Genomic DNA, 26,731 nt, shown 5'->3' on the forward strand with positions numbered 1-26,731 from the left:
CAGGAGGAGGTGAGCTGTGACATCACCTATTGTGAATGGTGGATCCTGTGTTATCTACTGTATATAGAGGTGTTATCAGTCATTGTACAGGAGGAGGAGGTGAGCTGTGATATCATCTATTGTGAATGGTGGATCCTGTGTTATCTACTGTATATGGAGGAGTAATCAGTCACTGCACAGGAGGAGGTGAGCTGTGGCACCACCTATTGTGAATGGTGGATCCTTTGTTTTCTACTGTATATAGAGGTGTTATCAGTCATTGTACAGGAGGAGGAGGTGAGCTGTGACATCACCTATTTTGAATGGTGGATCCTGTGTTATCTACTGTATATGGAGGAGTTATCAGTCATTGTACAGGAGGAGTAGGTGAGCTGTGACATCACCTATTGTGAATGGTGGTTCCTGTGCTATCTACTGTATATAGATGTGTTATCAGTCATTGTAGAGGAGCAGGAGGTGAGCTGTGTTATCTATTGTGAAGGGAGGATCCTGTGTTATCTACTGTATATGGAGGAGATATCAGTCATTGTACAGGAGGAGTAGGTGAGCTGTGACATCATCTAATGTTAATGGTGGATCCTTTGTTATCTACTGTATATAGAGGTGTTATCAGTCACTGTACAGGAGGAGGAGGTGAGCTGTGACATCACCTATTGTGAATGGTGGATCCGGTGTTATCTACTGTATATAGAGGTGTTATCAGTCATTGATGTCTTGCCTGTGATCATAAAGAGAATGCTGAAAACTCTTCTAGAGAGAATACAAAGTTTGATTTTCTTATTAGGGTTAATGGTCAGTGGCTTCTTCTTTGCAAAAACAGCACCAAACACAGATTGTGTGAACATCACGTATGACTGGTGCTGTTTTTAAGGAAAGTGACAATTTCTCTTTTAAAATTTTTCATAAGTTGGCCTGCATATTTGCCTAAAGTGCTGAATATGTCTTAATTATCCTGCTATCCAGACCAATAGAGATACAGGCTTTAGCGAAAACATGAAAAAGTTGAATTTTTTTGCCATTTCAGTAAGTTTGTGGGTACGGGACATAAAAATGAAGGATTTGACATTCTATATGTTAGTAAGTATTTGTCTGTGTTCCTAGAAATAGCAACACATTGTAACAGAAAGAAGAAGGATGGAAAATGGCAAACTCTTCTCTGCTACATCTGGATATATCGGACTTAATGTAACACACGCTGGATTGATGTCAGTCTAAGAAGCCATGGACAAGGCCGGCAAATAGACAAATCCGTGTCTGAGGTCTTAAAGACAGCAATGTGTCTTCTATCTTGGAATGACAGGTCCATTTAGAGATCAAGGCGGAAAACATAACTGTAGAGTCCTGCTCTCATCCGGACATCATGAAGGATTAGTTCCGTGCCCGTCGTTGTCGCCCCGGCTGTGCGCCGAATGAAATGCTGAGCGCATTGTTTTATGGTGACGCCGCCGGTGCATTAAAGGCTACGGATGTGTTATCACCATGCGAGTACGTACTGTTCTCCATGTTGAATCTGGATTTGAACTCGTGACCCCACCAGCCAACCAACCTGGAACAAGAGGGAAATAAAAATCATTATGTTCAATTACAGCAGCCGCGGAAGTAGCTAATGTCAGGCAAGCGCGGCACAACTGTATGTCGAAAACAGCTCGTCAGCTCAGCGGGCGACCGGCAGAGATTGCAGAGTTCAGATCAATTATCGCTGTGTGAGAAAATGGGGAACATGAATTTAACATTGCTGACCAGAGAGATGGGAGAAGAATTGTATCACCGTGAAGGCCGGAAGGACGGAAGTCTGTACACAAATCTCGAGTCTGAGCAGTTATAAACAGAGGCTGCAATATTCAATGAGCCCCTCTATGAGAATCATAAACTTCCCAACCATGTAGAAATGAACATACACTCTACGAAGCTTAAAGTAGCAAATTCAGCGTATGAAATATTTTTTAATCCTTTTTGTAAACCTTTTTTTTTTACTAAACTATACTAAACTAAACTAATCAAAGCAGATCTGTCATCATATTTAAAAAAAATGAAACTGCATACATTATTAAATATGTTTTTTTCTACCTAATAAGGCTGGAATACTTAGAAAATCCATGTCAGAATGGCTGTTTTATTTTATATGAAATTTTATTTCTAAACCTCTGTCCATCTACACTGTCTGCCAGCTCCTCAGTGTCCCTCCTCCCTTCTTCTGCTAAATCTCCACCTACCTAACATGACCGACAGCTCCTAAGTGTCCCTCCTCCTTGCTTCTGCTGAATCTCCACCTACCTAACATGACTGACAGCTCCTCAGTGTCCCTCCTCCCTTCTTCTGCTGAATCTCCACCTACCTAAAATGACTGACAGCTCCTCAGTGTCCATCCTCCCTGCTTCCGCTGAATCTCCACCTACCAAACATGACTGACAGCTCTCCAGTGCTCCTCCTCCTTGCTTCTGCTGAATTTTCACCTACCTAACATGACTGACAGCTCCCCAGTGCTCCTCCTCCTTGCTTCTGCTGAATCTCCACCTACCTAACATGACTGACAGCTCCTCAGTGTCTCTCCTCCTTGCTTCTGCTTAATCTCCACCTACCTAACATGACTAACAGTTCCTCAGTGTCCATCCTCCCTGCTTCTGCTTAATCTCTACCCATCTAAGCTGCCCGACAGCTCCTTAGTGTCCCTCTCCACTCACCTAACATGACTAACAGTTCCTCAGTGTCCATCCTCCCCGCTTCTGCTTAATCTCTACCCACCTAAGCTGCCTGACAGCTCCTCAGTGTCCCTTGCCACCTACTTAACATGAGTGACAGCTCCTGTGTCCCTCCTCCTTGCTTCTGCTGAATGTCCTCCTACCTAACATGACTGACAGTTCCTCGGTGTCTCTCCTCCCTGCTTCTGCTGAATGTCTAACTACCTTACCTGACTGACAGCTCCTCAGTGTCCCTCCTCCCTGCTTCTGCTGAATCTCCACCTACCTAACATGACTGACAGTTCCTCAGTGACTCTCCTCCCTGCTTCTGCTGAATCGCCACCTCCCTAGCATGACTGACAGCTCCTCAGTGTCCCTCCTCCCTGCTTCTGCTCAATCTCCACTTACCTAACATGACTGACAGCTCCTCGGTGTCCCTCCTCCCTGCTTCTGCTGAATCTCCACCTACCCAACATTACTGACAGCTCCTCAGTGTCCCTCCTCCCTGCTTCTGCTGAATCTCCACTTACCTAACATGACTAACAGCTCCTCAGTGTCCCTTCTCCCTGCTTCTGCTTAATCTCTACCCACCTAACCTGCCTGACAGCTCCTCAATGTCCCTCCCCATTGTTTCTGCTGAATCTCCACCTACCTAGGCTGTCTGCCAGCTCCTCAGTGTCCCTCCTCCCTGGTTCTGCTCAATCTCCACTTACCTAACATGACTGACAGCTCCTCAGTGTCCCTCCTCCCTGCTTCTGCTGAATCTCCACCTACCTAACATTACTGACAGCTCCTCAGTGTCCCTCCTCCCTGCTTCTGCTGAATCTCCACTTAGCTAACATGACTGACAGCTCCTCAGTGTCCCTCCTCCTTGCTTCTGCTGAATCTCCACCTATCTAAAATGACTGACAGCTCCTCAGTGTCCCTCCTCCCTGCTTCTGCTCAATCTCCACTTACCTAACATGACTGACAGCTCCTCAGTGTCCCTCCTCTTTGCTTCTGCTGAATCTCCACTTACCTAACATAACTGACAGCTCCTCAGTGTCCCTCCTCCCTTCTTCTGCTGTATCTCCACCTACTTTACATGACTGACAGCTCCTCAGTGTCCCTCCTCACTGTTTCTGATGAATCTCCACTTACCTAACATAACTGACAGCTCCTCAGTGTCCCTCCTCCCTGCTTCTGCTGAATCTCCACTTACCTAACATGACTGACAGCTCCTCAGTGTCCCTCCTCCCTTCTTCTGCTGAATCTCCACCTACCTAACATGACTGACAGCTCCTCAGTGTCCCTCCTCCCTGCTTCTGCTGAATCTCCACTTACCTAACATAACTGACAGCTCCTCAGTGTCCCTCCTCCCTTCTTCTGCTGTATCTCCACCTACTTTACATGACTGACAGCTCCTCAGTGTCCCTCCTCCCTGCTTCTGTTGAATCTCCACTTACCTAACATGACTAACAGCTCCTCAGCATCATTCCTCCCTGCTTCTGCTGAATCTCCACCTACCTAACATGACTGACAGCTTCTCAGTGTCCCTCCCCACTGTTTATGCTGAATCTCCACCTATCTAGCCTGTCTGTCAGTTCATCAGTGTCCCTCCTCTCTGATTCTGCTTAATCTCCACCCACCTACCCTGCCTGACAGCTCCTCAGTGTCCCTCCTCCATGCTTCTGCTGAATCTCCACCCACCTACCCTGCCTGATAGCTCCTCAGTGTCCCTCCTCCATGCTTCTGCTGGATCTCCACCTACCTAACATAACTGACAGCTCCTCAGTGTCCCTCCTCCCTGCTTCTGCTGAATCTCCACCTACATTACATGACTGACAGCTCCTCAGTGTCCCTCCTCCCTGCTTCTGCTGAATCTCCACCTACATTACATGACTGACAGCTCCTCAGTGTCCCTCCTCCCTGCTTCTGCTGAATCTCCACCTACATTACATGACTGACAGCTCCTCAGTGTCCCTCCTCCCTGCTTCTGCTCAATCTCCACTTACCTAACATGACTGACTGCTTCTCAGTGTCCCTCCCCACTGTTTATGCTGAATCTCCACCTATCTAGCCTGTCTGTCAGTTCATCAGTGTCCCTCCTCTCTGATTCTGCTGAATCTCCAACCACCTACCCTGCCTGACAGCTCCTCAATGTTCCTCCTCCATGCTTCTGCTGGATCTCCACCTACTAAACCTATATTCCATCTCCACGATGACGTTTATGCTGCGCTAAAGATTACCTCAATAAGGCGCCAGGATGATTCCATGCATTACCATAAGAGTTCCCATGCAGGTGACAAACGTGCCCCCGCATAATACCAGGCATGTACATCTTTATAGAGCCAAAAAACTAGAAGACACTGCCTGCGTTTACCCAGAAGGGTGTCAGAGAGACCACCTTCATGTAATCTCTTGGTCAGACCATGCTTTCTCTTACATACCCCAGAACGCATCCCACTATACTGAGTGAAATTCATTTTTAATAGAATATGCATACAGGTTCTGCAATATTGATACATCACTAATGTCTTGAGGGTGACAGTGGAGCCAAATGGTTACTTCCGTGGATACCATCGTGCCTCTCTGCTCAGCTGTTTTCTCTAGACTAATTTTGTCGCCCGATATAATCAATGTTTAATCAGTTGGTCACTGTAATAAAAGCTGAGCAGAGCTGGCAGGAGACATAGTGGGATAGTGACTGGGCTGCAGTGTCCGGACACCCTACGATCGGACGTTGGTGGCAATCCCAGCAATATACAATATATCCCATGTCTACCCCTTTCTCTTCCAGCATCATCACCCTGATGGTCCCGCAGATAAGACATTGATTCCTGTAACAAGTAGTAAGAATGTGACCCTTTGGTGCAGGTTAGGTGCCCGGACAATTTACCTAATTTCCCATAGAAAAACACTAATGAGTTGATAGGAAAGTAGAGCGTTACGTACGATGGTTGAATAGTGCTGGAATGTTTCTCATGGATGAAAGCTCCGGCTAATCCTCCAGCGCCGGAGTTCAGATACTGCAAACAAATAGAAGAAGAACAACTAATTACTTCGTCAATGTGCAAAAGCATCAAATAGAGCTAAAGTGGATCTCGGGCACATAAAACATGCTGCATTATCTGCCGCCAAGCACCTGTCTCCTTATTCTTCAGCGCTGGCCGATAATGGGCTTTATACTGCCGCCCCGTAGGAGCAGATGGGCTCCTGTCTATGAGAATAAACCCACCAGGAAAGTGCGGAGAGTTGGTGATTCCACCATGGAAAGCAAATATAGGGAACGTCTACCATTCGGTACATGGCACATACAGTTAGGTCCATATATATTTGGACAGAGACAACATTTTTCTCATTTTGGTTATAGACATTACCACAATTAATTTTAAACAAAACAATTCAGATGCAGTTGAAGTTCAGACTTTTAGCTTTCATTTGAGGGTATCCATATTAAAATTGGATGAAGAGTTTAGGAGTTTCAGCTCCTTAACCTGTGCCACCCTGTTTTTAAAGGGACCAAAAGTAATTGGACAATTGACTCCAAGGCTATTTCATGGACAGGTGTGGGCAATCCCTTCATTATGTCATTCTCAATTAAGCAGATAAAAGGCCTGGAGTTGATTTGAGGTGTGGTGTTTGCATTTGGAAGGTTTTGCTGTGAAGTAAACATGCGGTCAAAGGAGCTCTCCATGCAGGTGAAACAAGCCATCCTTAAGCTCTGAAAACAGAAAAAACCCATCCGAGAAATTGCTACAATATTAGGAGTGACAAAATCTACAGTTTGGTACATCCTGAGAAAGAAAGAAAGCACTGGTGAACTCATCAATGCAAAAAGACCTGGGCGCCCACGGAAGACAACAGTGGTGGATGATCGCAGAATAATCTCCATGGTGAAGAGAAACCCCTTCACAACAGCCAACCAAGTGAACAACACTCTCCAGGAGGTCGGCGGATCAATATCCAAATCTACCATAGAGAGAAGACTGCATGAAAGTAAATACAGAGGGTTCACTGCACGGTGCAAGCCACTCATAAGCATCAAGAATAAAAAGGCTAAAAACATCTAAAAAAGCCAGCACAGTTCAGGAAGAACATTCTTTGGACAGATGAAACCAAGATCAACCTCTACCAGAATGATGGAAAGAGAAAAGTATGGCGGAGGCTTGGTACAGCTCATGATCCAAAGCATACCACATCATCTGTAAAACACGGCGGAGGCAGTGTGATGGCTTGGGCATGCATGGCTGCCAGTGGCACTGGGTCACTAGTGTTTATTGATGATGTGACACAGGACAGAAGCAGCCGAATGAATTCTGAGGTATTCAGAGACATACTGTATGCTCAGATCCAGCCAAATGCAGCCAAACTGATTGGTCGTCATTTCATACTACAGATGGACAATGACCCAAAACATGAAGCCAAAGCAACCCAGGCATTTATTAAAGCAAAGAAGTGGAATATTCTTGAATGGCCAAGTCAGTCACCTGATCTCAACCCAATTGAGCATGCATTTCACTTGTTAAAGACTAAAGTTCAGACAGAAAGACCCACAAACAAACAGCAACTGAAAACCACCGCACTGAAGGCAGAGCATCAAAAAGGAGGAAACACAGCGTCTGGTGATGTCCATGAGTTCAAGACTTCAGGCAGTCCTTGCCAACAAAGGGTTTTCAACCAAGTACTAAAAATGAACATTTTATTTAAAATTATTGAATCTGTCCAATTACTTTTGGTCCCTTTAAAAACAGGGTGGCACATGTTAAGGAGCTGAAACTCCTAAACCCTTCATCCAATTTTAATGTGGATACCCTCAAATGAAAGCTGAAAGTCTGAACTTCAACTGCATCGGAATTGTTTTGTTTAAAATTCATTGTGGTAATGTCTATAACCAAAATGAGAAAAATGTTGTCTCTGTCCAAATATATATGGACCTAACTGTATGAGTATGCACAAGGTTGAGGGTCCACGTTAAGGTGGCTTCAGGCACTGACTGTCCACATTTTTCAGATACGGCCCCAGCAGATTTAGGGCCACCCAAGATTAAAAAAGTTGGAGGTTTTGTAAACTCTGTCCAAATGTGGGTGTTCCTGTGTGGGTCATAGCTGATTTGGGATCATTCCCAGGGGATTCCAGACGGGGGATTTAAGTGACAACTCTTGGACTGCAAAGGGCTCATATATTGTCTAGCTCAGGGGCTTCCCTTCTCTAAGTCCACCACTGCATTAAAGGGTTAATTCCAAAAGATCATGTTATCCCCTATCCAGAGGATAGCGTATAACTTGCTGATCACTGGGAGTCCAAACACTTTGGACCCCTGCAAAAGGGGAGATCAGGGCTCTAGAACCCCTAGTAGGGGGTTCATGAACAGAGCAGAAGCCTTCATAGGTGGCATTCGTTCCATTCATTGTCTATGGGATTGATGAAAGTAGCTGAACACTGTGCTCGGCAGTCCAATAGACAATGAGTAGAGCGAAGGTTGAGCATGCGGACCCCCAGCGATTAGAAAGTTATACCCTCTTATATGGATAGGGTAACACTTGTTTAAAATAAACTTTTAATTTAAATAGGGACCTTGTAATGAAAGTATATTATGATAGTATATTACTTATCCTTAGAATGAAGGTGCCATGCTGCCGGTGTAGCGTTGTGTCCTGCACAGCCGTGGTTCTGGTCACTCAGCCATGCAGGAGTCTAACACTATTCACTTGAATGTGGCAGTGCTCCCTTCATTTTCAGGATCAGTAAGATTCCTACAGGTCAGACGGTCTAAGTGGCAAACACTTTACAAGATGGGAATACCTCTTTAATGATATATATTGTAGGAATATAATAGTAACAGGACCCCTGCAATAAAATCTAATGATTCTGCAAAGTACTCTAAATAGCAAAACTCCATAAACTTTGTAAATATATAAGAAAAAATAAGAAGAACCTTATAAGAACACCAACAAGCGAAGTCCACCTCCCACTCGTGCAAGTGAAGTTCAACATTACCAACAGCATGGGCCAAATCAAAGCCAACGTAGCACCCCTGGAAAAAAATATATATTAACCTTATTAATTATAGAATGGTTGGAAAATCGTTTCAGTGTTGCTTTGTTACGTTTTCTTTAGTGTAAACTTGTTATAATTTTATGGCAGTGCAGTTCCAAAAAAGTAACACAAGAGGGCAGTAGAGAAATAAATATAAACATTCAATGACTCAAAGTAGCTAAACTTTCATCACTTCCACTTTTTTAACTGAGCGGCTCTTTAATTGCAAGCAGAAAAAGAAAGTTATGGGTCTCAGAAAATGGGGATACAAATAAAATTTTGAGGTTCTGAATTTTTTTAAACCACAACAATATTAAAAAAAATAAAAAAATTATAAGTTGGGTATAGTTATAATCGTGCTGACCCTTAGAATCATACCATCAGGTCATTTTCAATGGACAAGGAACAACCTAAAATACAAAACTTCAAAAACAAAAGAGGAATTATGTTTTTTTTCTTCTTTATTTTTCAGTACATTATATGGTAAAACGAATGCTGTCACTTAAAACTACAACTAGTCCTGTAAAAAAACAAACCATGTAGATGGAAAAAGTAAAAATGTATGGCTCCTGGAATAAGGAGAGTAAAAAAAAAGTGGAAAAATGTTAAAAGAAGTGACGCAAAGTCTAAAAAAAAATGTAAATATGAATATATAATATAGTTGAATAATCTGTTTTCAGCTTTTTCTTTCTTTTGGTGAATCAGCACTTACCGTATACTATTTAAAGCGTAACCATTGTTTTACTTTTTATTTAATAAGTCATTATTACACATGAAAATAAGCACATTTGTAATGTATCTTATCAGAGGAATCTGCTTCTTTTCTGACAAAATTGACCGATTATTATCAAAAGTCACTATGTAGAGAGGGGAGGAGCTAGAGACAGAGCTCCTCCCTCCTCCTCCCCCGCCCATCTACATAGAATCAGTAGCCACCATCTCCTATCTCAGTAAGTCTTCACTGACTATAGATTTTTCCTCAGAATTGAGAAGTCTGATAACAACTGATCAATTTTGGCAGAGAAAGAAGCAGATTCCTCTAATAAGATACATTATAAAGTTTCTTATCTTCATATGTACTATGGATTTATGAAATTAAAATAAAAACGACAATTACTTTTTAAGTGACGACGAGGAAGACAATTTGCCGCAAACAAGGAGAAAGGAACAACTTCACTATGATATGAAATTAATAGGCACAAATATATCAGCTTGGAGCTACACAAAGAATGTTGTACAGGAGGAGAAGGTGAGCTGTGACATCACCTATTGTGAATGGTGGATCCTGTGTTACCTCCTGTATATAGAGGTGTTATCAGTCATTGTACAGGAGGAGGAGGTGAGCTGTGACATCACCTATTGTGAATGGTGGATCCTGTGTTATCTGCTGTATATAGAGGTGTTATCAGTCATTATACAGGAGGAGGAGGTGAGCTGTGACATCACCTATTGTGAATGGTGGATCCTGTGTTATCTACTGTATATAGAGGTGTTATCAGTCATTGCACAGGAGGAGGAGGTGAGCTGTGACATCACTTATTGTGAATGGTGGATCCTGTGTTATCTACTGTATATAGAGGTGTTATCTGTCATTGTACGGTAGGAGGAGGTGAGCTGTGATATCACCTATTGTGAATGGTGGATCCTGTGTCATGTACTGTATATAGAGGTGTTATCAGTCATTGTACAGGAGGAGGTGAGCTGTGACATCACCTATTGTGAATGGTGGATCCTGTGTTATCTACTGTATATAGAGGTGTTATCAGTCATTGCACAGGAGGAGGAGGTGAGCTGTGACATCACCTATTGTGAATGGTGGATCCTGTGTTATCTACTGTATATAGAGGTGTTATCAGTCATTATACAGGAGGAGGAGGTGAGCTGTGACATCACCTATTGTGAATGGTGGATCCTGTGTTATCTACTGTATATAGAGGTGTTATCAGTCATTGCACAGGAGGAGGAGGTGAGCTGTGACATCACCTATTGTGAATGGTGGATCCTGTGTTATCTACTGTATATAGAGGTGTTATCAGTCATTGCACAGGAGGAGGAGGTGAGCTGTGACATCACTTATTGTGAATGGTGGATCCTGTGTTATCTACTGTATATAGAGGTGTTATCAGTCATTATACAGGAGGAAGAGGAGGTGAGCTGTGACATCACCTATTGTGAATGGTGGATCCTGTGTTATCTACTGTATATAGAGGTGTTATCAGTCATTGCACAGGAGGAGGAGGTGAGCTGTGACATCACTTATTGTGAATGGTGGATCCTGTGTTATCTACTGTATATAGAGGTGTTATCAGTCATTATACAGGAGGAAGAGGAGGTGAGCTGTGACATCACCTATTGTGAATGGTGGATCCTGTGTTATCTACTGTATATAGAGGTGTTATCAGTAGTGTTGAGCGATACCTTCCGATATGCAAAGGTATCAGTATCGGATTGGATCGGCCGATACCCAAAAAGTATCGGATATCGCCGATACCGATACCCGATACCAATGCATATCAATGGGACACAAAATATCGGAATGGTTCCCAGGGTCTGAAGGAGAGGAAACTCTCCTTCAGGCCCTGAGATCCATATTCATGTATAAAATAAGGAATAAAAATAAAAAATATTGATATACTCACTCCTCTGACGGCCCCGGCTCTCACCGGTCCAAGCGTCTGCCTCCGTTCCCTAAGAATGCAGAGTGAAGGACCTTCGATGACGTTGCGGCTTGTGATTGGTCGCGTGACCGCTCATGTGACCGCTCACGTGACCAATCACAAGCCGCGACGTCATCGCAGGCCCTACACTCACTCATTCTTAGGAACGGAGGCTGCCGGTTACATCGCTAAGGTCAAGGGTCCGCCGGAGGGGTGAGTATATCCATATTTTTTATTTTTATTATTTATTTTTTACATGAATATGGATCCCAGGGCCTGAAGGAGAGTCTCCTCTCCTCCAGACCCTGGGAACCATACGCACCGCACACTTCCGATTCCGATTTCCGATATCGCAAAAATATCGGAACTCGGTATCGGAATTCCGATACAGCAAATATCGGCCGATACCCGATACTTGCAGTATCGGAATGCTCAACACTAGTTATCAGTCATTGTACAGGAGGAGGAGGAGGAGGTGGGCTGTGACATCACCTATTGTGAATGGTGGATCCTGTGTTATCTACTGCATATAGAGGTGTTATCAGTCATTGTACAGGAGGAGGAGGTGAGCTGTGACATCACCTATTGTGAATGGTGGATCCTGTGTTATCTACTGTATATAGAGGTGTTATCAGTCATTGTACAGGAGGAGGAGGTGAGCTGTGATATCACCTATTGTGAATCGTGGATCCTGTGCTATCTACTGTATATAGAGGTATTATCAGTCATTGTACAGGAGGAGGAGGTGAGCTGTGACATCACCTATTGTGTATGGTGGATCCTGTGTTATCTACTGTATATAGAGGTGTTATCAGTCATTGTACAGGAGGAGGAGGTGAGCTGTGACATCACCTATTGTGAATCGTGGATCCTGTGCTATCTACTGTATATAGAGGTATTATCAGTCATTGTACAGGAGGAGGAGGTGAGCTGTGACATCACCTAGTGTGAATGGTGGATCCTGTGTTATCTACTGTATATAGAGGTGTTATCAGTCATTGTACAGGAGGAGGAGGTGAGCTGTGTCACCACTTATTGTGAATGGTGGATTCTGTGTTATCTGTTGTGAATTTGCTTTTTGCTCCCTCTAGTGGTTACTAGTTTTTTGACTCTGGTTTTTCTGTCATTCCCTTTATCCGCACCTGGGTCGTTAGTTAGGGGTGTTGCTATATAAGCTCCCTGGACCTTCAGTTCTATGCCTGGCAACGTAGTTATCAGAGCTAGTCTGCTGTGCTCTTGTCTACTGATCCTGGTTCCAGTTATATCAGCTAAGTCTGCCTTTTGCTTTTTTGCTCTTTGTTTTGGTTTTGTATTTTTGTCCAGCTTGTTCCAAATCTATATCCTGACCTTTGCTGGAAGCTCTAGGGGGCTGGTGTTCTCCCCCCGGACCGTTAGACGGTTCGGGGGTTCTTGAATTTCCAGTGTGGATTTTGATAGGGTTTTTGTTGACCATATAAGTTACCTTTCTTTATTCTGCTATCAGTAAGCGGGCCTCTCTGTGCTAAACCTGGTTCATTTCTGTGTTTGTCATTTCCTCTTACCTCACCGTCATTATTTGTGGGGGGCTTCTATCCAGCTTTGGGGTCCCCTTCTCTGGAGGCAAGAAAGGTCTTTGTTTTCCTCTACTAGGGGTAGCTAGATTCTCCGGCTGGCGCGTGTCATCTAGAATCAACGTAGGAATGATCCCCGGCTACTTCTAGTGTTGGCGTTAGGAGTAGATATATGGTCAACCCAGTTACCACTGCCCTATGAGCCGGATTTTTGTATTCTGCAGACTTCCACGTTCCTCTGAGACCCTCGCCATTGGGGTCATAACAGTTATCTACTGTATATAGAGATGTTAGCAGTCATTGTACAGGAGGAGGAGGTGAGCTGTGACATCATCTATTATGAATGGTGGATCCTGTGTCATCTACTGTATATAGAGGTGTTATCAGTCATTTTACAGGAGGAGGAGGTGAGCTGTGACATCACTTATTGTGAATGGTGGATCCTGTGTTATCTACTGTATATAGAGGTGTTATCAGTCATTGTACAGGAGGAGGAGGTGAGCTGTGACATCACCTATTGTGAATGCTGGATCCCGTGATATCTCCTGTATATAGAGGTGTTATCAGTCATTGTACAGAGGAGGTGAGCGGTGACATCACCTATTGTGAATGGTGGATCCTGTGTTATCTACTGTATATAGAGATGTTATCAGTCATTGTACAGGAGGAGGAGGAGGAGGTGAGCTGTGATATCACCTATTGTGAATGGTGGATCCTGTGTTATCTACTATTGGGCACTTATCTTCAATACATAGTAGGGACACTCAGGGTACTATAAATGGCAGAAGGGCACATAGGAGACTTTATTATTTTCAACAACTCTTATCATCCAGCCAGTGTCATTAAGTACGAGGAGTTCTGGAAGTGATGATCTATGACACAGATCCCTGATCTCACATTATCCTGTCTCCCTGGGATCACATGAAGAGACAGAAGGATCCATACAAGCCTCTTCAAGGTGTTTAGAGCAACTTTCTGCTGAGTTCCTTAGAAAATTGTGTGCAAGTGTCAAGTACCAAGAAGAGCTGATGGAGGCAAGGGGCTGTTGCAAAAATATTGATTTAATTTTAATTTCTATTTTGTTCATTTCCTTTGCATTTTTATAACAAAAACACAACTAACAACACTTCTACTTTTGAAAGCATTCTTACTTTGTTCTTTTAATGCTTTTCTGAAACTTGTACCCGGTACCATATGTATATATTTATTGTTTATACACTAAACTCACACTATTTGCCGTTACTTTGCACTGAATGTTCTGAAATAATCAATCTCAATAATGGCCACTAGATGGCACCAAGCTACTAAAAAATCCATTCTTCTGTAAAAGGCTCAGAAACAGATTAGAAGCTTTAAAAAAGCAAAATAATGACTCATTTCTTAAGGGCCAAACATAGTGTTCCTTTCTGAGACATATTACGTAGCAACGAATTAATATATCAAAGTATAATTATTTAGAGATACTAGCATTCAGAAAGCTGGAAATAATGATAAATTGCTGCTTATTCCACTTAACTGCTGATTCTTATGTCCTGAGTGCCTAATGCTAGTTTTGTGCAATTTATCCTGCTGCAGATTATAGGGCGATTACACGTCATTGGCAGTTCTTTACATTTACAGTGAAAAATGTGTGTGTGTGTGTGTGTGTATATATATATATATATATATATATATATATATATATATATATATATATATATATATATATATATATATATATATATATATATATATATATATATATATATATCTTTAAATAAGACGGTGCGACCAAACTTTTGGTCTGTAATGTATATACATGCAATTCAGCATGTCTGATAATCCAGCACATGTCAAATATAGTGCTGGATTAATTAATTCACATTATATATATATATATACACACACTACTGTTCCAAAGTTTCGGGTCACCCAGATAATTTTGTGTTCTCCATGATAACTCATACTTTTATTAATCCAATGAGTTGCCAAATGAATGTAAAATCTAGTCCAGACATTGACATGGTTCGAAAAAATTTTTTTTATTTGAAATAATAATTTTCTCCTTCAAACTTTGCTTTCGTCACAGAATGCTCCCTTGCAGCAATTCCAGCACTGCAGACCTTTGGCATTCTAGCAGTTAATTTGCTGAGGTAATCTGGAGACATTTCCCCCCATGCTTCCAGAAGCCCCTCACACAAGTTGGTTTGGCTGATGGGCACTTTTTTCACCATACGGTCAAGCTGCTCCCACAACAGCTCAATGGTGCAGAGATCTGGTGACTGCGCTGGCCGCTCCATTACAGATAGATACCAGCTACCGGCTTATTCCCTAAATAGTTCTGGTATAACTTGGAGCTTTGGGTCATTGTCCTGTTGTAGAATGAAATTGGCCAAATCCCGCGCTGTCCACAGGGTATGGCATGGCGCTGCAAAATGGAGTGATAGCCTTCATTATTCAAAATCCCTTTTCCCTTGTACAAATCTCCCACTTTTCCAGCACCAAAGCAACCCCAGACCATCACATTACCTCCACCATGCTTGACAGATGGCATCAGACACTCTTCCAGCATCTTTTCAGTTGTTCTGCGTCTCACAAATGTTCTTCTGTGTGAACCAAACACCTGATACTTGGATTCGTCTGTCCATAACACTTTTTTCCAATCTTCCTCTGTCCAATGTCTGTGTTCTTTTGCCCATATTAATCTTTTCCTTTTATTAGCCAGTCTCAGATATGGCTTTTTCTTTGCCACTCTGCCCTGAAGGCCAGCATCCCGGAGTCGCCTCTTCACTGTAGATGTTGACACTGGCGTTTTGCGTGTGCTATTTAATGAAGCTGCCAGTTGAGGACCTGTGAGGCCTCGATTTCTCAAACTACAGACTCTAATGTACTTGTCTTGTTGCTCAGTTGTGCAGCGGGGCCTCCCACTTCTCTTTCTATTCTGGTTAGAGCCTGTTTGTGCTCTCCTCTGAAGGGAGCAGTACACACCATTGTAGGAAATCTTCAGTTTCTTGGCAATTTCTCGCATGGAATAGCCTTCATTTCTAAGAACAAGAATAGACTGTCGAGTTTCACATGAAAGTTCTTTTTTTTCTGGCCATTTTGAGAGTTTAATGGAACCAACAAATGTAATGCTCCAGATTCTCAACTAGCTCAAAGGAAGGTCAGGTTTATAGGTTCTCTAATCAGCCAAACTGTTTTCAGCTGTGCTAACATACTTGCACAAGGGTTTTCAAGGGTATTCTAACCATCCATTAGCCTTCTTACACAGTTAGCAAACACAAAGTACCATAAGAACACTGGAGTGATGGTTGTTTGAAATGGGCCTCTATACATCTGTGAAGATACTGCATTACAAACCAGACGTTTGCAGCAAGAATAGTCATTTACCACATTAACAATGTATAGAGTGTATTTCTGAATCAGTTAATGTTAGCTTCATTGGAAAAAAACTGCTTTTCCTTCAAAAATAAGGACATTTCTAAGTGACCCTAAACTTTTGAACGGTAGTATATATATATATATATATATATATATATATATATATATATATATATATATATATATATATATAATATAACACTGGGAGCGTCACTCTGTCCAAAGCCTTTATAGACTGCGCAAGCGCCGGCGCAGTCTGGACCCCACAGAGTGACGCAGCCCAGGAGATCGCGGTATGCGTAAGCACTGAACGCACACTGCGATCTCCAACGGAGAAGCAGGGATGTGCCAGGAGGGTGAGTATGCTATATTCACCTGTCCTGTTTCACCGATGCATGCCGCTCCGTCCTCCACATCCTCTGCCTGTGACGTTCAGTTCAGAGGGCGCGATGACGCGCTTAATGCGCGCCACCCTCTGACTGAACAGTCACAGGCAGAGGACCCGGAAGACGGAGCGGCACGCAGCAGTGGATCAGGGCCAGGTGACTATAGCAAGTGCCGGGGGCCTGAGCTAGCGGCGACTCCGGCACCTGACCCCCACAGCGCGCCGGTGTCCCCGCCTGCTCAGGCCCCCCAGCACTCAGTGCCCAGCGACGATAGGTGAGTATGTTATTTTTTTTTTTTATTGCAGCAGCATACAGGGCATATAATACTATGGAGCATCTTATGGGGACTATCAACCCTTATGGAGCAGCATATGAGGCATATACTATGGAGCATCTTATGGGGGCCATCAACCATAATGGAGCAGCATATGAGGCATATACTATGGAGCATCTTATGGGGGCCATCAACCTTTATGGAGCAGCGTATGAGGCATATGGATGGGATCAGCACATTACAGAACGGTGGTGCAGGATGGGAGCAGCACATGACACAATAGAGCAGCACATGACAGAATAGGGCAGCACATGACAGAATGGGGGTGCAGGATGGCAGCAGCACATGACAGAACGGGGTGCAGGATGGGAGCAGCACATTACAGAACTGTGGCGCAGGATGGGAGCAGCACATGACAGAATAGAGCAGCACATGACAGAACGGGGTGAAGGATGCAAGCAGCACATGACAGAGTGGGGGCGCAGGATGGGAGCAGCACATTACAGAACTGTGGCGCAGGATGGCAGCAGCACATGACAGAATAGAGCAGCACATGACAGAATAGGGCAGCACATGACAGAACGGGGGTGCAGGATGGAAGCAGCAAATGACAGAATGGGGGCGCAGGATGGGTGCAGCACATGAGTGAATGGGGGCGCAGGATGGGAGCAGCCCATGACAGAACTGGGGCATAGGATGGGAGCAGTACATGACAGAATGGGGGCTCAAGATGGGAGCAAAGCATGATAGCATGGGGGTACAGGATGGGTGCAGCACATGACAGAACGGGGGGTAGGATGGGAGCAGCACATGAGTGAATGGGGGCGCAGGATGGCAGCAGCACATGCAGAATCGGGGCTCAGGATGAGAGCAGCACATGTCAGAATGGGGGCGCAGGATGGTAGCAGCACATGACAGAACTGGGGCATAGGATGGGAGCAGTACATGACAGAATGGGGGCTCAAGATGGGAGCAAAGCATGATAGCATGGGGGCACAGGATGGGAGCAGCACATGACATAACGGGGGGGTAGGATGGGAGCAGCACATGACAGAACGGGGGAGCAGGATGGCAGCAGCACATGACAGGATGGGAGCAGCACATGACAGGATGGGGGCACAGGATAGGAGCAGCACATGGCAGGATGGGGGCGCAGGATGAGAACAGCACATGACAGGATGGGGGCGCAGGATGGGAGCACATGACAGGATGAGGGCTCAGGAAGAGAGTAGCACATGACAGGATGGGGGCGCATGATGGTAGCAGCACATGACAGGATTGTGGTACAGGATGGGACCACCACATGACAGGATTGGGGTACAGGATGGGACCACCACATGACAGCATTGGGGTACAGGATGGGAGCACGTGACAGGATGAGTGCTCAGGAAGACAGTAGCACATCACAAGATGTAGGCACACAAAACAGGATGGGGGCTGCACATGACAGGATGGGGGTGCAAGATGGTAGCAGCACATGACAAGATTAGGGCTCAGGATAGAAGCAACACATACCAGGATGGAGACCATATACCAATATAAATGCTCACCACCTGGGCGTAGAACGGGTTCAATAGCTAGTATATATATACTGGCCACTTTATTAGGTACACCTGTCCAACTTCTTGTTAACACTTAATTTCTAATCAGCCAATCACATGGCGGCAACTCAGTGCATTTAGGCATGTAGACATGGTCAAGACAATCTCCTGCAGTTCAAACCGAGCATCAGTATGGGGAAGAAAGGTGATTTGAGTGCCTTTGAACGTGGCATGGTTGTTGGTGCCAGAAGGGCTGGTCTGAGTATTTCAGAAACTGCTGATCTACTGGGATTTTCACGCACAACCATCTCTAGGGTTTACAGAGAATGGTCCGAAAAAGAAAAAAAATCCAGTGAGCGGCAGTTCTGTGGGCGGAAATGCCTTGTTGATGCCAGAGGTCAGAGGAGAATGGGCAGACTGGTTCGAGCTGATAGAAAGGCAACAGTGACTCAAATCGCCACCCGTTACAACCAAGGTAGGCCTAAGAGCATCTCTGAACGCACAGTGCGTCGAACTTTGAGGCAGATGGGCTACAGCAGCAGAAGACCACACCGGGTACCACTCCTTTCAGCTAAGAACAGGAAACTGAGGCTACAATTTGTACAAGCTCATCGAAATTGGACAGTAGAAGATTGGAAAAACGTTGCTTGGTCTGATGAGTCTCGATTTCTGCTGCGACATTCGGATGGTAGGGTCAGAATTTGGTGTAAACAACATGAAAGCATGGATCCATCCTGCCTTGTATGGAGCATCTTTGGGATGTGCAGCCGACAAATCTGCGGCAACTGTGTGATGCCATCATGTCAATATGGACCAAAATCTCTGAGGAATGCTTCCAGCACCTTGTTGAATCTATGCCACGAAGAATTGAGGCAGTTCTGAAGGCAAAAGGGGTCCAACCCGTTACTAGCATGGTGTACCTAATAAAGTGGCCGGTGAGTGTATATATATATATATATATATATATATATATATATATATATATATATATATATATATATATATATATATATATATATATATATATATACACATTTTTCACTGTAAATATAAAGAATTGCCAGTTAGAATATATATATTAATCCAGCACTAGATTTGACATATGTCAGATTATCAGACATGCTGAATGATTGGGTCATAAAATTATTGAAATACTTTTCTCATAATTTATTATCTCTGCTTTGGCTTTTTCTTCTAATTTTATATACCGTAATCTGTATATTCTCTAATTCTGTTTGTAAATGCATGTTCTGAACTGCTGGACTTTCTGGAATATCAGACTCTTGATGAAAGGATTTGTTTCTGTTTTGTAAATATTTATTTGGCAGAATCTAGTAGCTCATAATACTAAATATCATTATGAAGTGTAATTTTTAAACAGGGATTGGAATGGCAAACATAAGTGTAGCCTGAAGTTCCTTCATCCTAATGCTGCTATTTGAAAAGTTTCCAAGCCCCCCATCACTGGTGCGGGCGCCATCCGGGCTCCTTATTCCAGCGATTGGTCTGATTTGTGCTGAAGTTCAGAGCAGCAGAGAAGTCGAGTTTCTTAGATATCGGAATCAAAATCTCTCTGCAAAATAAAATACAGACGGGCAGAAGAAGGCAAACAGCTTGAATGTCTGCCATTTATGATAATTCTTAAGTTTCCATAACTTTCACCATTGTAAAAAGTCAGGAGACTTGTAATTAATACCCAGACTCCTGTCCCCTCTGGAGGAATTATTAAATGTGGATTTGGTGCTGATTTTGGAGCTTATTTGCTGCAGTTTTCCCCTTTTGGTTTGCAAAGGATAAAATCCTCGGCAGCATAAAATGATGAGCTGTAGATATACAATCCACACCGCTGGTTACTTTCCACCATAGATTTTTTTCTCTGCAGATCTGGTAAACTTTCATCCATTCTGCTGCAGCAGCAGATTTGCCGAATGTGCACAAACCCTTATATTTATTCTTCCATTTTTAGGTAAGCCCATTGTCTAATTTAACGAAAATAAAAGGATTTTTCCCTGCAATTTTTTTGTGCAGAAAATCAGCTGCGTTTCCCAGTTCAAGCACAGTGGATGTGATTTCCTGAAAACTCGTGCCCACCGTGCATTAGCAAGAGGTTTGCAGGAATCAACATTTTTGGTGCTTTTTTTTCACATGGACTTGAAAAACAAATGTAAAATCAAAATTGCATTTTTATGTCTGTGATTTAACAGTTTGTGAAGTAAAAAAACATATTTGAAATGTGAGTTCTAAAGAGACGCTTCAAGGAAAGGGAAAATATCTCTGAAAAATGGCAACAAAACCCTATAAAATGGAAGCTTTCAGCAGGTATTGCCATGTAATCCGAGAGCAGCATGATGTAGGGGCAGAGACCCTGATTCCAGTGATGCATCACTTACTGGCCCACATGCTGTCATTTTGATGCAATGTCTGTTTTCTCTACTGCAGATTTAGCAGTTCTTTGAATGCTGAGTGCTGCAAAACCACGCCCACAGCACTGATTGGCTACTTTCTGTGTACACTGTGCATTATCCCTGCCAATCAGTGTTGGGGGCGGGATTACACAGAGCAGCAGGACTACATGGCACGAGACACCTAGTCATTAGTGAGAATCTCCAAGTGATCGTAAAACCATTGTTTATTGAAACAGAAACAAGGCAAAGCTTCAATGGTAAGATGGTTGAATATGGCACAGCTTCGTTCTTAGGGTACGTTAGCAATGCACTTGAGCCTCTTTAAAAATAATCTCAGTAAAGATCGACAGTTTTATTACAATTTGCAACAAAACTCACAGCAGAATCACGGGATGGGTCTTAAAAAGTAACCAGTGTTTTAATTTTTATTTTATAAATCAATTATAAACATGAAAATAATAAACTTTGTAATGTTTCTTTTCATTCATTTTCAAAATTGTCAATTCTTGAGTAAAATCTGTATTCAGTGAAAACAGAACAAATTGTTACATTACTGAAAAGAAGATGGGAGTTTCTACCGATGAGGATGGAATAGTGAGGATAGGGAGGATAGAGAGGGAGGATGGATGAGAAAGAAAGAGGGAGGGCGGATAAGAGAAGATGGAGGAGGAAGGATGAGTGAGGAAGGAAGGAGGAAGGGAAGATAGGGAGGAATGATGATCGAGGAAAGAAGAATGAGGATAGATAAGTGAAGATGGATAAGGGAAGATGGATGAGGGAGGAAGGATAGAGAGGAAGAAAAGCGTATGAGGAAGGATAAGGGAGGAAAGATGAGGGAGGATAGGGAGGAAGGATGACAGAGGATAGAGAGGATAAGGAAGGAAAGATGAGGGAGGAAAGATGAGGGAGGGAGGATAGGGGGAAATATGGATAAGGGAAGATGGATGAGGGAGGAAGGATAGAGAGGAAGGAAGGATGAGGAAGAAAGGATAAGAGAGGAAGGATGAGTGAGGATAGAAAGGAAGGAAGAGGGAGAATAGGGAGAAAGAATAAGGTAGGAAGTATGAGGAAGGATAAGGGAGGAAAGATGAGGGAGGATAAGGAGGAAGGATGACAGAGGATAGAGGGGATAAGGAAGGAAAGATGAGGGAGGAAGGAAGGATGAGGAAGAAAGGATAAGGGAGGAAGGATGAGTGAGGATAGAGAGGAAGGATGAGGGAGGATAGGGAGAAAGAATAAGGTAGGAAGTATGAGGGAGGGTAAGGAGGAAGGATGAGGGAGGATAGAGAGGATAAGGAACGAAAGATGAGGGAGGAAGGATGAGGGAGGAATGATAGGGGGAAAGATGGATAAGGGAAGATAGATGAGGAAAGATGAAGGAGGAAGGAAGGATGACAAAAAAAGGATAAGGGAGGGAGGAAGGATAAGGGAGGAAGGATGAGGGTGGATAGAGAGGAAGGATGAGGGATGATAGAGAGTATGAGGGAGGATGGATGAGAGAAGATAGGCAGAAAGGATGAGGGTGAATAGGGAGCAATGATGAGGGAGAAAGAATGAGTGAGGATGGAGGATAGGGAGGAAGGATGAGGGAGGATAAGGAGGAAGGATGAGGGAGGGTAAGGAGGAAGGATGAGGGAGGATAGAGAGGATGAAGGAAGAAGGATAGGGGAGGAAGAATAAGGGAGAATAGGGAGGAAGGATAGGGAGAATGAGGGAGGATATGGAGGACTGATAATGGAGGCTGGATGAGGGAGGGTAGGGAGAGAGAAAGGATAAGGGAGGGCGGAGGAAGGATATGGAGGAGGAGGAGGAGCTCTGCTTTTAGTTCCTCACCACCTCACCTCTCCATAGAATCTTATAAGCACCAAGTGTCATCTGCTATCTCAGGAAAGTAACATTCTGTCTTCACTGAATACAGATTTTACCCGAAAAGTGACAATTTTGAAAATGAATGATGAGTCCTGGCAGAGAGCTAAGCAGGTTTCTCTGATGAGATATATTACAAAGTTGCTTGACTGACTGTTCCAATGTGTCAGAGCGCCCACAATCCCTGCACGATGAACTCCGCTGCTTCCATTTAGAGGAAGCAAGCAGAGATCTTGAAATGATGAATTAAACCCAAGCCAATGAGAATGCCATTTAATATTTATCACGCCATGCACTACATGGACAGGTCCCACCATTATTTTAACAGAAAAAAAATGCCCCCAACCACTGCAGAAAATCCCCCGAACACGAGGCAGAGCGACTCTGCTGCCGCACGTGCGTCTCCAGCGTTTTACAGCACAAATGCTTATTCTTCGTTTAATACTTTCTAGTGGTTTATGGTGCAGAAAGGAAAGAGCCGGCATTTCATCTAGAAAACGATCCTTTGTGGCTGAGCACAGAACCGCCGGTCTTATCTTGTCTACAGGAGGAGGATTCTTAAAGCCTATTTGTAATTAACCTTGTAAAATCCACTCTGATAATCCGTTAATCACTCAGATCATGTTGAGTGTTTGTAAGAAAATGTACCGTGACTTTAATCCATTGATATGGCCCCGCTGCAGCTTCATCCGCCGGAACAATAAACTCAATTTATTCCCAGCAAAGGGAACAAAATGCATTTTTCTAATGCATTAAGACAAAATGTGGTCGTATGGAGACATAAACTGTGCGTATATTTAATATAGCGCGGGAAAGGAGAGGATTCTCCTTATATAAAGGTGCTTGAACGAGAATATTAGGGAACTGCAATGTAAGCAATTTCCTGATGGACACTTCCTGCAAACACAAGTTTTGTTGGGGGGTTGTTAGTGCAGGAATCAATGTCTTCATTATAATGTCACTATGGAGGATACAGACATTGTGCTGCCATACCGTCCATAAACTTTCCATCGTGAAGTACATATTAATAACAGTTATGCTATATACATGCAGTCACCCTTGAAATTGTTCCAGAAAATGAAGCATTTCTCCCAGTAAATTATTACAATTCCACATGTTTTGATATACACATGTTTATGTCCTTTGTGTGCTTTGGAACATCACAAAAAAAACAGAAAAAAGGGCAAATTGGACATAATTTCACCCAAAACCCCCAAAATGGTCCGGACAAAATTGTTGGCACCCTCCCTAATATTTGACTGCACACACTTTGGAATAAATAACTGCAATCAATCGCTTCCTATAACCATCAACAAGCTTCTTACACCACTCAGCTGGAATTTTGGACTCTTCTTCTTTTGTAAACTGTTCCAGGTCTCTGATATCTGAAGGCAGGGCCGGACTGGCCATAGGGCACTTCTGGCAAATGCCAGAAGGGCCGGTGCCAGTGGTGGGCTGCTCAATCCGCCGCCCCCGCCGTCGCATTCAACTATACCGGCGTATAGACGCCGGTACAGTTGAATGCAATGATGGAGGAGAGAGCGTCTACAGACGCTCCTCTCCCATCATTCCCCGCTCTGCCTCTGACACTGCGGGTGCGCGATGATGTCATATCATCGCGCACCTGCTGTGTCCCGGGCAGACTGCAGCTGCTGAGACAGGAGCAGGAACCAGGAAGCAACGCTGGGCACGAGGAGAGGTGAGGAGAGTTTTTTTTTTTCTGGACTGTGGGGCCATTCTCGGAGGAGGTGAGGGGAGGAAGAGAAGAGATGTGGGCTGTATATAGTTCTCTGTGGGCTGTGCTCTGTGCTGTATACTGCTGTGGGCTGTATATAGTTCTCTGTGGGCTGTGCTCTGTGCTGTATACTGCTGTGGGCTGTATATAGTTCTCTGTGGGCTGTGCTCTGTGCTGTATACTACTGTGGGCTGTATATAGTTCTCTGTGGGCTGTGCTCTGTGCTGTATACTGCTGTGGGCTGTATATAGCTCTCTGTGGGCTGTGCTCTGTGCTGTATACTACTGTGTGCTCTGTGCTATATATAGTTCTCTGTGGGCTGTGCTCTGTGCTGTATACTGCTGTGGGCTGTATATAGTTCTCTGTGGGCTGTGCTCTGTGCTGTATACTGCTGTGGGCTGTATATAGTTCTCTGTGGGCTGTGCTCTGTGCTGTATACTACTGTGGGCTGTATATAGTTATCTGTGGGCTGTGCTCTGTGCTGTATACTGCTGTGGGCTGTATATAGCTCTCTGTGGGCTGTGCTCTGTGCTGTATACTACTGTGTGCTCTGTGCTATATATAGTTCTCTGTGGGCTGTGCTCTGTGCTGTATACTGCTGTGGGCTGTATATAGTTCTCTGTGGGCTGTGCTCTGTGCTGTATACTGCTGTGGGCTGTATATAGTTCTCTGTGGGCTGTGCTCTGTGCTGTATACTACTGTGGGCTGTATATAGTTCTCTGTGGGCTGTGCTCTGTGCTGTATACTGCTGTGGGCTGTATATAGCTCTCTGTGGGCTGTGCTCTGTGCTGTATACTACTGTGTGCTCTATGCTATATATAGTTCTCTGTGGGCTGTGCGCTGTGCTGTATACTGCTGTGGGCTGTATATAGTTCTCTGTGGGCTGTGCTCTGTGCTGTATACTGCTGTGGGCTGTATATAGTTCTCTGTGGGCTGTGCTCTGTGCTGTATACTACTGTGGGCTGTATATAGCTCTCTGTGGGCTGTGCTCTGTGCTGTATACTACTGTGGGCTGTATATAGTTCTCTGTGGGCTGTGCTCTGTGCTGTATACTGCTGTGGGCTGTATATAGCTCTCTGTGGGCTGTGCTCTGTGCTGTATACTACTGTGTGCTCTGTGCTATATATAGTTCTCTGTGGGCTGTGCTCTGTGCTGTATACTGCTGTGGGCTGTATATAGTTCTCTGTGGGCTGTGCTCTGTGCTGTATACTGCTGTGGGCTGTATATAGCTCTCTGTGGGCTGTGCTCTGTGTGTATACTACTGTGTGCTCTGTGCTATATATAGTTCTCTGTGGGCTGTGCGCTGTGCTGAATACTGCTGTGGGCTGTATATAGTTCTCTGTGGGCTGTGCTCTGTGCTGTATACTGCTGTGGGCTGTATATAGTTCTCTGTGGGCTGTGCTCTGTGCTGTATACTACTGTGGGCTGTATATAGTTCTCTGTGGGCTGTGCTCTGTGCTGTATACTACTGTGGGCTGTATATAGTTCTCTGTGGGCTGTGCTCTGTGCTGTATACTACTGTGGGCTGTATATAGCTCTCTGTGGGCTGTGCTCTGTGCTGTATACTACTGTGGGCTGTATATAGTTATCTGTGGGCTGTGCTCTGTGCTGTATACTGCTGTGGGCTGTATATAGCTCTCTGTGGGCTGTGCTCTGTGCTGTATACTACTGTGTGCTCTGTGCTATATATAGTTCTCTGTGGGCTGTGCTCTGTGCTGTATACTGCTGTGGGCTGTATATAGTTCTCTGTGGGCTGTGCTCTGTGCTGTATACTGCTGTGGGCTGTATATAGCTCTCTGTGGGCTGTGCTCTGTGCTGTATACTACTGTGTGCTCTGTGCTATATATAGTTCTCTGTGGGCTGTGCTCTGTGCTGTATACTGCTGTGGGCTGTATATAGTTCTCTGTGGGCTGTGCTCTGTGCTGTATACTGCTGTGGGCTGTATATAGTTCTCTGTGGGCTGTGCTCTGTGCTGTATACTACTGTGGGCTGTATATAGTTCTCTGTGGGCTGTGCTCTGTGCTGTATACTGCTGTGGGCTGTATATAGCTCTCTGTGGGCTGTGCTCTGTGCTGTATACTGCTGTGGGCTGTATATAGTTCTCTGTGGGCTGTGCTCTGTGCTGTATACTACTGTGGGCTGTATATAGCTCTCTGTGGGCTGTGCTCTGTGCTGTATACTACTGTGGGCTGTATATAGTTATCTGTGGGCTGTGCTCTGTGCTGTATGCTACTGTGGGCTGTATATAGTTCTCTGTGGGC

At 44.1% G+C, this 26,731-nt stretch overlaps 1 protein-coding gene across 1 annotated transcript in view; it reads right to left on the minus strand.

Annotated features, from left to right (window-relative positions):
• KYNU (kynureninase) overlaps positions 1 to 26,731 on the minus strand; it is a 119,448-nt gene that overhangs the window by 35,070 nt on the left and 57,647 nt on the right. The window contains exons 9-11 of the mRNA XM_077273017.1: positions 8,596 to 8,694; positions 5,613 to 5,686; positions 1,494 to 1,546 (exon numbers count right to left, since the gene is read on the minus strand). Of these exons, the coding sequence (XP_077129132.1) occupies positions 1,494 to 1,546; positions 5,613 to 5,686; positions 8,596 to 8,694 (226 nt within the window). The remainder of the gene's footprint in view (positions 1 to 1,493; positions 1,547 to 5,612; positions 5,687 to 8,595; positions 8,695 to 26,731) is intronic.

Source organism: Ranitomeya variabilis, chromosome 7 (assembly GCF_051348905.1).
Source record: "Ranitomeya variabilis isolate aRanVar5 chromosome 7, aRanVar5.hap1, whole genome shotgun sequence".
Lineage (NCBI taxonomy): Eukaryota > Metazoa > Chordata > Amphibia > Anura > Dendrobatidae > Ranitomeya > Ranitomeya variabilis.